General features: G+C 43.5%; 1 protein-coding gene across 7 annotated transcripts in view; it reads right to left on the bottom strand.

Annotated features, from left to right (window-relative positions):
• Positions 1–8,974: 8,974 nt before the first annotated feature.
• Positions 8,975–11,454, bottom strand: part of Slc41a3 (solute carrier family 41 member 3) — a 47,490-nt gene continuing 45,010 nt past the window's right edge. For 2 of the 7 annotated variants that reach the window (XM_010608058.3, XM_010608059.3), the window contains exon 10: positions 8,986–10,978. In XM_010608058.3, the coding sequence (XP_010606360.1) occupies positions 10,769–10,978 (210 nt within the window). In that variant the 3' untranslated portion in view covers positions 8,986–10,768. Of the gene's footprint in view, positions 10,979–11,454 lie in introns of all 7 variants that reach the window. The other 5 variants (XM_010608057.3, XM_010608055.3, XM_010608056.3 and 2 more) reach the window with 5 other exon arrangements.

The following is an 11,454-nucleotide window of genomic DNA, read 5'->3' as shown; positions in this document are numbered from 1 at the left end:
CTGCACGTGCAGCCGGGCTGAGCTGCCCTGCGGGAGCCGGGGAGGAGGAGCCTGGCCAAGGCGGGGGCCGGGTGGCGGGCTCGCCCTTCCGGTTCTCTGCTGCTGCGGAAGAGGCCGGTTGGAGGGGCTCTCTGAGCGAAGGATCCCTAGTTGGTGAGTTCAGAACGAGGACGCCTACCTCGATGACAGGACGCGTGCTTGTCATCCCATCACGCGGGAAACTGGGGCAGGAGGATCACCACGAGTTCGAGACCAGCTTGGGCTACTCAGCGAGTTCAAGGGCAGCCTGAACTACATCTCAAGAGACCTTGATGACTGCTCCTGAACGAGCGACCGTGAAGGGGCAGGACTAGTTTCAAGAGGAGAGACTTTGGTTTTTTATTGTTCAAAATCCAAACAGTTTATTTTATTTTGGTATTATCTTGGTATTAACTCTACAAGTTTTGTCTGAACTATTATATTAACTCATTATTAGGCAATTTAGTCATAATTAGTTACATTAACTCATCATTATTAAAAATGGACAAAAATATTGCCGAAGTTTTCTTACTTGACATAAAAATTAGCATCCCCCATGTCTCCTTACTGGCATTTATTTCACTTAAAATTATTTACTTGTTCAAGAGAGTAGAATAGTGGTCATTAGAGGATAGAAGGGGAGGAGGGAGGAGATAGGAGGAGGTTAGATAGTCCGGATCAAACATACAGTTAGATAGAGACTGGGGCTGTGGGCCAGTGGTAGAATGAGTGCCCATCATCACGTCCAAGGCCTTGGATTAGGAGGAGGAATATATCCTAGTGTTGTACAGTACAGTAGGATAACTATAGTTTTCAATTTGTTGTACGTTTTTAAAACTAGAAGAGTTTGAAAGTTCCCAAGAGAAACAAATGTTTAAGATGAAAATGCTCACTACCCTTATTTGACTTTGCATGTATTCAGTTATCACACTGTACCCTCATAACTGTATAATTTCTGGGTCAAAAATAAAATGGAATAGTTTTTTAAATTTACTTAAGTATTTACTGCTTCATCAAAGCCCCTGTTATTAAGTACTTAATAAAATTTTCCTGGAGTGGACCTGTCTTTATGTTTACTAAACTTTTTTCTAAACTTATCTAAACTATCTTCTCACTTTTCCATATATATTAGCCCCTTGTATCTCAGATGTGATGCTAGGTGTCACCCACATTCACAGAGAACCCTGATGCTCCAAGTTCAATTACCAACCCCAAATCATAGTAAACACAGTAGAGACAGCACTGGAAATCTGCTTAGTGCATTCATCATCTGTTCTCAAAACCCTTGTATTAGGGCTCTTATCTGGACTTTCTTCAATCCATCTTGCATAACACTGCTGCAAACTGTATTCCCTAGATAAAATCATTTGAAAATGAATAGCAGAATAGCTTTAGTTGTTAGATGAGATTCAAATTCTGAGCTATCACCTACTTGATTTGGACATAACTTCGCTAAGATTGAGTTCTCTACTCATAGTGAGACACTGTCTCATTTTTCTCATGTTTCCTCTACCAGAACACTTTTTTTTATGCTGCCTATAAAACATTAGTCCTCACCTGTCACATATCCTCGGATACAGAGTCGCTCCAAACGTGTGGCAGCAAGGAGTCACGTATATATGCCACAGAAGTTTGAGGTGAGGATCTGCATAAACAGTCATGTAATGATTTTACAAAGATGAAAGTAAGTTTACTATAAAAGTGCTGCAGATGTGAGCATAGTCAATATATTACTGCACAAAGATGCAGGGGACAGCACCAAAGATGAAGGGGAATCCTCTAGGGAAGGATCTTGCATGAGACCAAATCTTCGGCAGGGAAGAGAAAATGTCACAGCACGTTGAGTTTTTCAGTTTCTTAAGTACTGCGTTCAGACACAAGTGACTTGGTGCCAACAGGCTGTGAGGCTGGAAGTGTTCTCAGCCTAGCCTAGAGCCTGGGAATGGTCAGTCCATTGGGTGTCCATAGTTATCTCTATACATTCCTTTCTCATAAGGTAGCCTCTGCAGAAAGGCAGCAGCCAAGGTCACCTCAGGAAACACCTCCATTTCACTCTTAACTATAACCTTTTCCCTGATACTATGATAGTTCACTTCCTCAAGGTGCAGGAGAATCTTTCCTGCTGCTGTTTGTCCCTTCAAAGGGTTTGTACAATTCGGTGTGGCCCATCCAGGATCGTGTCCTTTTGATTAACTCAAAGTTAACCTTACGCACATCTGCTAAATATTTTTTGTCATAGAATGCAATATATTCATGATAGCAATGGTCTATCGTAGTGAGGTCCTGCTCACACTGTAAGACCTAAAGTCTCACTTCCACTCCAAGGTACGTGAACAGTCGAAAGGGCCTTCACGATGCTGAGTCCTATAGCCCAACGATGGCTCCAGATGCAAGACCCAGGGCCTTATTTCCAGGAGCATATAGCTCAGTGAGGCTCCGGGAGTTCAATGAGCAGTGAGAGTCACCCAAGAGGGGACACGCCAGACTTGTTGGTAAATAAACCTTTATTAGTCTGGCCAGACGGCACTCTCAGAACTGAGCAGCTCAGAGAGGCCCAGCACAGGGGTTACCACAGTTTTTTAAAGGCAAGGGAAGAGGATTGCAAGCTCAGCAAGTGGGCCAGGGGTCAGGGGGTCGGTTTTCTGCCATCTTTCTAAAGGAGTCAGTTATACGGGGCACCTGGCCTTTCATCTCCAGACCTCAGGCTGTTCTGTTCTAAAGAGGCCTTGAGTCGCTATCTTGTTTACCCATACCAGGCTTCCATACACTCTGTTTTAATCTTATCTTAGAACTGGGTAGAAAGGTGTGTGCTGCTATATGTTGGCTAACTATGGGTTACATAGAGGTTAGGGTCCCATAACACTCAAAGGGAATGATTACATAAAATGCATAGGGGCAGGAATCTTGAGGGCCATCTGAGAATTCCGCCTACCATACTCTCCTATAACTGCTCACTGGCAGGCTCTTGAAGGCCGACACCATTCTATTCACAGATTTTAGTAGCATTCCCCTCACAGCCCTTCCATCTACTTCCTGGTACCAAGGTCCTCCCATAGTTCAGGAGTCACAACAGCACTCTTACCTCCAAGTACCAAAATCTATGTTGTTTATCTGTTTCTGAATAACAAATTAGCAGTTTAAAACAATAACTTCTATTACCTCACAGTTTCTGTGGGTCAAGATTCTGGGAGTGCGCTAGCTGTGTAGCCCAGTCTCAGGTATTCTCAAGAGGTTATAGTAAAAATGTTGGCCTGGGCCATACTGCAAGATATGACCGAGACTGGAAGATCCACTTCCGAGATGGCTCACTCCCATGCCTGGCAAATTCTTCACCACATGGACCTCTTCATAGTGCTGCTTGAGTGTCCTCATGATATAGCAACTGAATTTTCCCAGATGGAACAATTTATAAGAAAAGAAGACAGAAACTACAATGTCCATTAGGACTCGCCTCAAAAGAAACTCAGTTGTCACTGCAGTAGATTGTTGGTTACACAGTTTATCCATATACTGCATTATGGGATGGGACTCCACAAAGACATGAGTATCAGGAAGAATCAATGGATGTCATACTGCAAATCACCACATAAAGGAAATGCAAGCAAAAAAACACGAGAGGATATGACAACACCTATCATCTCAGCATTCTGGGCAGCTGAGGCAGAAGTATTGCAAGTTTGAGCCCAGCCTTGGCAACTTAGCTACTTAGTGAACCCTGTTTCAATGTGTGGAAAAAAAAAAAAAAAAAGATGACTACACACTCTAGTAGCCAAAATGTAGAAGACCAGAAGAAGATTAAACATTAGGTTTATCCATAATAGGAAAAAATGGAAGCAACCCAAAAGTCCATCAATTGATGAACAGATGAACATACCATAGTGCATCTTTAAAATGGAATATTACTCGGCAGTGAAAAGAAATAAATTTACTGATTTGTGCAACAACATGAATTAATCTCAAAGCATTATGCTGTGAGAAGAAAGCCAGATATGAAAGACTACATATAAAGGCAAAATTATAGTAACAGCACACGTAGTTTCCAAGGGCTGGGGTAGGGACACGGATTGGCTGAAAAGGCACACAGACAATATTTTGCAATGTGAAGTGGGCATGCCATGTCAATTATGTTCCAAGACATGTGCCCAGAACAGTTCCCGAAGCCCTGCACATGAAACCAGTTAGACAGTGCTATCTCCAATTCTTGCAGAACCCAAGCAGGTTTTTTGATAGAACAGTCTAGGCCGCAGGTCAGCCCAAGGAGCGGCTCCACTGGGCTCTTGGCCACTGTGGTCTCTCTTTCACAGTGGCCCGCTCTCATCCCGGAGAATGTGCTTCTTTCCCTACATTTAGTTGGCCTAAACTTGCACTAAGAGCATGGTTCTTTTCTTACCTTTAATGAATGTAAACCCTCGATACCTTTTGGACCTGCTTGATTAATTCTAAGGTCAGGATAGAAAGAACCTACAAACCACCTCTGGAAGGAAACTTCATTGCCCCGTAACCCAGTAATGTTACCATAGCTTCCAAAGTGAAAACATTTCCACTTAATAATGTTCTGGAAAGTCTTAGATACAACTCTCCTCCCCAAGAAAAACTTAAACCCAGACTTTAGATTAGAATACCTCCTTTGATCTAAAATTAAGAAAAAAACTCCCTTCAATATAAAGACTTTTTTTTTTTTTTTTTGAGACAGGGTCTCACTATGTAGCTGTAAACTCACAGCAATCCTAGCACCTCAGCCTCCCAAGGGCTGGCATTACAGGCAGGGCCACCACAGCAGGCTGGACTAACTTCCTAAGAAGAAATTTTGTTGACATCATTTTCTGGAACCTTTCATAATCAAGATGAAATATACATTCTTTCATGCAAAGATCAGACTTTACCAAGTAATGCAGGAAGCCACTGAAAACCGCTTTAGTAAATACAGATATTAAAATATGACCTGGGGTTCCTCTTCATGGAATGCTATCAGAAAGACTCTTTTCTGTTTGTCCATGTCTTTTAAATAGAGATGGGCTTCTTTTTGTTTCTATCTCCTTGCCTGTTTTGCAAGCAGAAATGGGATCCAGAGCCTCTCGGACGCTAGGTAAATGCTTTATCACTGAGCTGCATCCCCAGCCCTAAATGTAGTATTTCAGAGTGTCATCATTATCACTACATTGCAAGCATGTAATGTTCTCAAATCTTTCATTTCAAAAGATACAGGCACTGTTTTGCATTATACACGTGCTGTAATACAGCTTCTCTCATTTAACACTATCACTGTAAGCCAAGCTTACTTTTAAAACAAGCTCTGTGGGGTTTACTAAAGTAGTATTTATACAAACTAGCAAGAGACATGAGGCAAAAAAAAAAAAAAAAAAGCAGTCCTATGGGACTACACTTGCTCAACATGCACGAGGCCCTAGGTTCAACCCTGAGCACAGGGGAAAGAAATTATGTCTGGTTAGGGTAAAAAGAATGTAATTTTCAACTTGGCCCATCTAAGCTTTTTTTTGGTTTTTTGTTTGTTTCTTTTGTTTTTCCTACCAGGAATGGAACTCAGGACCTTGAGCTTGAAAGGCAAGCAAGATGCCACTGAGCTAAATCCCCATTCCCCATCTAAACTTTTGTTACTGCTCTTCACTGAAAAATAAGATTACAGTTGCTAGGGTCTGAATGTGTCCTCAAAATTTCTTTTTTGAAACTTAATTACCAGCAAGATTGCATTAACCATCACCATCTAATGAGTTTCTAGTTATCTTTCTGTTCCCAGTAGTACTCCTGGTCAAGACCACCTTTTATTCTGCCTTTCTCCACCTCTCTGCTGACCTCCTCCCTTTTTAAAGTTTTTTCTCTGCTTCTTTCCCAGGCCATTCTCTTTCACATTTTTATTGTACTATTGCAAGTCTTTTGCAACCATCCCTTCATCTTCAGTTTTTCCTTCTCCTCATTTCTCCCCGAGTTTCTCTGGTCACCACTTTTTTCCTCTTTACACACCTCCTTCTCAACACTCACATAAAAATATCCACTAGCCAGGAAGGATACACTTTCCAGTGAAGCATCAGAAATGAAACAAATCCTGGCAGGCACACCAGGTGAATTGGGATTTGGGAAGAGCTTGGGGTGTCACTACCCCCAGCCTGGGGTCAGGGACCTCCCTGAAGCAGTGACTGCCAAGCAAGGATTAGAGAACAGCAGGCCCAGGGGGCCAAGGAGAGGGAATCTCAGGAGATGAGTCTGGACTGCAGGAACCCAAAACCAGACTCACCTCCTGAGATCAACTTCCCGAGGGGGATGTTGGGGATGCAGGGTGAGAATCCACTTCCACAGTGGGGATTTGCCAGGCTATGGAGTGGAGAGAGAAGACGAGGAGAGAGGGTTGGAAGAAGGCAGATATAAGTTGGTGCTATACAGGGACTTTAGCAAGACTTTTGTATTAAAAAATAAAAAGGGCTGGAGATGCAGCTGTACAGCTCAAACTAAGGCCCTGGGCTCAATTTTAAAAAAAATGGAAAACTAGGCAGCAGGTGGCCTCCACTAGAGGAGTCAAAATGACATGGACCTCTGAGCCACTCCAGCTAGAAATGGACTTGGAGGCAAGATCTAGAAGGGGAGGGACTGATCTGGAAGCCTCTCGGGGCAACACAAGACTCTTGCTGAGTGGGAAGAGATGCTGGGAACACTGCGCTGTAGATCACTATGGCCAGGCCTAACTCAACTCTTCCCCCAGATGAAGCAGGGCTCCAAGAGTAGAACAAGGAACATGCCTCTTACTCCCTTGAGGCAGGGCCCCAAGGGAGGATAACAAGCAACAAGAGGGCATGGTGGAGGAAAGCCTAGTGCAGAAGTGGACTACCTTCCTCCCAGCCACCCACCAGAGAAACATCAAGCATTCTCCTGCAGACCCCATCCATTTTTCCTGTCCCAATCAGGCTTCCTGTTACCTACACTATAAATAAAAGTCCTGAGGATGAAAGCCAAGCCTTTTGTCTCATTAGGACAAATGGATTCTACCTGGCCACCACTTTATAAACTTTACTGTCATCTTTGTCGTTCTTAATATCCTACCACCATTTTTCACTCCATAAACCCTTCAGCCACACTGGTCATGGCAAAGTGAGAGGCTAGGATTGCAACTTTCAAAACCACACTCAGGTCTCGGTGTGTGGGACATGACAATGGGGGTGTCCCTGCAGGCAGGTTTGAAGTGGAAAGAAGGAAACATTGTCCAGATGGAATGTTTTTTTCCTCTAATTGCCTCTGGATGGGCAGGAAACTGACTTAGGGCTGGGCCTGAGTCTTCAGCTGGCTATTTCAGCATCTGTCACTCTTTCCTTCCTTCCCACAGAAGTCCTTCTTGATGGTGTACAGTGGAGTCAGGTTGCTTCCATTCTTTTCAAGTTAAATGTTTCAAAAGGTATGAGAAAAAAAATTAGAGTTATAATGGCCATAACTCCGTTGAATCTTGAGAAATCTTCTACTTAATTTTTTTTTAAAGATAGTTTCACTATGTATTTCAGCCTGGCCTTGAACACTCCTGCCTCAGCCTCCTGAGTGCTGGGATTACAGATGAGTGGCATCAGGCCAGACTACTTCACAAATTGAAAAGCTTATAGTCCTTTTTGTGATATATAAATGAAAGATCCATTGGGAACAGTATCTTTTGATTGGTTGTACCTCCATTTAAACAAGGGATTGAGAGTAGCATTTTCTGGTTGGTCCTGTAAACAGTACTCAGCAACTGTAAACTTGCAGGCATTTTGGGTCCCACGTTCTGCACATGCCTTCTCTTTCTTAGGGAACATCTCATTCAACTGGTTAGCCATCAGTTTTATGACTACTGACACATTTTGCCTGGCTGATTCTCTAGTTTACACCACCCTAATCTCCTACCTCCCCTTGACTTTCATCCTGATGGAGAACTTTTAGTTGGCAGGACCATTCAGAGCAAGTAAAGCCTTGTTAGTGATGTCTAATAACTGAATCTTGACTTCAAACAACCTTCAGTTTATCTCCCTTGATCAACTGGGTTCAAACTCTTAAAAGCCAAACTACGAGGTCCACCAGACATTGACTTCAGTCAAGATTCATCTCGCACGAGGAATCCAACCCCAGAACTGGGTTTACACACTCAGTTATAGTTTTAATCCTGATAGCTGTGGTTGGATTCAGCCAAATACTGATTTCAGTCCTACTATAATATTCATCCTTATGTTCATCTGGATTCCTTCCTGATGAGGCTTTCAGTCCTATAGCTGCATTCATTATGTGTAATTATCTTACCCCAAGAGAAAAACTCATCCCATGTGCTGGCCTCAGTTCTGCATCCAGGATAATTCTGTTAACCTCATCTGCACAGCTGGGTTTATCTCTGATATCTCCAATCTGCACACAGATTCATCCTTGATGATTTCAAAGTTAAAACCGTACAAATACACATGATTACTTTTCTCCCAAGAAAAATTCATGCCCAATGCTGACCTCAGCCTGCAACAGAAATTGACACTGTGCTAGCAGGATGATGTTCTCGACCAAGGAACTAGATTCACCTCTAGTTGCCCTCAGTCTCACAGATGTACTGACCCATGACCTCAGCTCTGTAGCTGAATTCATCCTCGAAGTTGACTTCATTCCTGCAGCAGCATCCAACCCTGAGGATTTCAATCCCCATCCCTACTTTATTTTTAGCCCTAAGTCTTGACCCATCTAACACTATTTTAGAACCAGTTTTTGTTTTCATGTTAATCAGAGTTAAGGTTTCTGTCACCTTTAAATGAAAGGATCCTGACAATGTAAAACATCAGGCAGAAATTTCTACACCAGGAAAGAGACTCTGAAAGCTTCTCCTGATAAGGGTTTGCCATTGGTTTCAGAAAATAGATTCAGTTTCTACCAACTGTGTCAAGATCTCAGTATAAGAGATTCCAAGTGTCACATATAAGATGCAAAAATCAAAGAGAGATCAAGGAACCCTTGCCAAAGAAATTCTTGTATTTTGTGGCAAGAAGGCCACTGAAAAAAAACCAATGGTGGTGGGGGACTCAACAAACCTTCATGGTAGAACACTCAGTGACAGTCTTGGTTCTGACAGAATTCCTCATAGCAAATCCTACCCAAATCCTGTCCTTTCTTGGAGGGTCAAACATACTACAATACTTCTTTCCACTTTATAAGGTCTAGCTCATGCCTCATTCCCTCACTAATATGCCTCTTAGTCTATAAGTCTTCCTCAATAGTTTTCACCAAGGAGCCACCTGTCCTTAATGCAACAAACCTCCTTATGACCTTGGTGCCTTAGGTCTCAATGACTCTCTTTCCATAAACTCTTCCTCTTTGGTCTAGAGGACATAATACTCTTCTGGTTCTTTTCTGTTTTCACAATCTCTTCTCTGCCTCCCCATTGCAGAATCAATCTCCTCTAACTGGAGATTGTTTCAGGAACTCAAGCTTCATTCCCCCCTGGGCCCACTGTTCTGCTTTGCCCTTACTTATAATAAAGTCCATCTCCTTAAATGCTTTAATTCCCACCTTCTCCCTGCCCTGAGACCTCCTCAAGCAATGCCTGATTCCCTCCTACTCATGCCTGAATCTCGGCTTGAGATGAAAACTCTTTCCCCTCTTGATCAAACCCCTTTACTGTACACATAGCTTGGGTCTAACCTAGTCTGCCTTGGTTCAAATCCCCCATTCACTAGCCATAAGAACTTGGGAGAATTAAGATACCTGAATGAACAGATGCCTGTTTTGCCATAGGGAGATAATAATCCTCAGCCCAAACCATGGCTAAAGTTGTTAACAGGTGTTAACAAGTAACAAGCTATAAGCAAACTTTTTCTAAAAAAGGATGACACGAACCAAAATCATACTGTTCCTCATAAATATGCATAAATACTATGTGTCAATAAGAAATAAGTAATACATTAAAAAGGACAAAGTTCTGGATCAGTGCTTCTCCAGAGTGTGCCTAAGAATCACCCGAGAGCTGGCACATCTCGGGGTGGGGTGGGGTTAATAACTTGTGCTTCTTACAAGTTTTCTGGTGATGTCAATGCTTCCAGGCTGGAGACCACAGTTTGACAAATACCGAACTACAGAAATGCCAGGGTTCTTTCTCAGAGATCTCAAGTCTCCTGGTTGTATTAAGTATGTCTAAGGATGCAAAAGCCCAAGTACAATATCATTTGTTTTATTTTATACTTCTCTGATCACTGAAACCTAAACAGAAGGTCATGCTAAACAACAACACACAAAAAAAGTAAATAAAAAGAAAATAGCAACCAACAAACTTAAATGCTGAGAGCACAGGAGAGGAATGCGAAGCCTGGCTCGAGGAGGGAGCTCGCACTGCACGGCCATCAGCAGTGCAGCTCAGAGCTGGAACCTAGTGAGCACAGCAGTTAAGCCGTGGCGTAGTCCTGAGACTTGGGGACATAAAGGAGCTCCCTCTTGCTCTATCTGAATCTGGGCAGCACGGCACAAACCAGGACACGCACACCTGGCAAAGCACACTAGACTTGCCTTTTCCTGAGCCATCGCCAGGGCAGAATACCCTGCTTTGCATATATACACGCAAACTCACATTCACACACTCATAAGCAAGGCTCACGACGTCAGGGCTCAGGTACCAACCCAAGCCCAGGTTTGTGTGAGTCTGCTTAGCCACCGCAGAGGCAGCCTGTAAACCATCCTGAGGACCAGCAAGGGAGAGACCGTATTCTGCACCCTGTTGTGGGTGAAGATTATGAGCCACTGGAGTTGCTGGGCTCAGTCACAGAGGTCCAGGGGCCACTTCTGAGATGCCATCCATCTCTGCTTTGCCCCTCAGTATCCAGTTGATAAGGAAGCAGAGTGCTAGGAGGCCAGTTCCTAGCAGGTCCCCCAGCCCAGTAAGGTAGGGGATGCAGTGATTGTCAGGATCCAGGGCCTGGTGCCAGGTCAGCCGAACCATCACTTCTGCCAGGTACAGCAAGATTATCACCTGTCATAAGAGCAAGCAACATAAAAGACCAAGTCGGAAGGCTAATTAGAGCCAAGAAACACCAACAGAGTAGACATGTCAGCCCGGGCCAGTCTCCTTCCTCAAATTTCTCTTGGGGTCTGCTTTCACTTGGACATGTGCTAGAAACTTGCCTTCCAGTGTGACAGTTAAGGTTGTTGAAATCTTAGAGGTAGGGCCTAGTAGAAGATTAGGTCATGAAAGGATTAAAATTGTCTGGAGGGAGTGCGTCAGGTCGCCTGGAACCCGAATAGTGAGTGGGCTGTTATAAAATGGGCCTGGCCCTTCCCTGCTCTCTTGCCTCTCCACTCACACTGTGCCCTTTCAGAACACAGCTGGTTCCTTGATCACTTCTCCATCATGTGTAATAGCCAGGGGTCCCTCATCAAATGACATCATCGTACTGTTTTGATACTTCAGCCACATGAACTGTGAGTCTAATGCACCTTTTTTCTCAG

This window comes from Fukomys damarensis, unplaced genomic scaffold, assembly GCF_012274545.1.
Source record: "Fukomys damarensis isolate Sample0158 unplaced genomic scaffold, DMR_v1.0_HiC HiC_scaffold_28, whole genome shotgun sequence".
Lineage (NCBI taxonomy): Eukaryota > Metazoa > Chordata > Mammalia > Rodentia > Bathyergidae > Fukomys > Fukomys damarensis.
The sequence above is the reverse complement of the archived record's forward strand: the minus strand, read 5'-3'. Positions and strand labels throughout refer to the sequence as shown.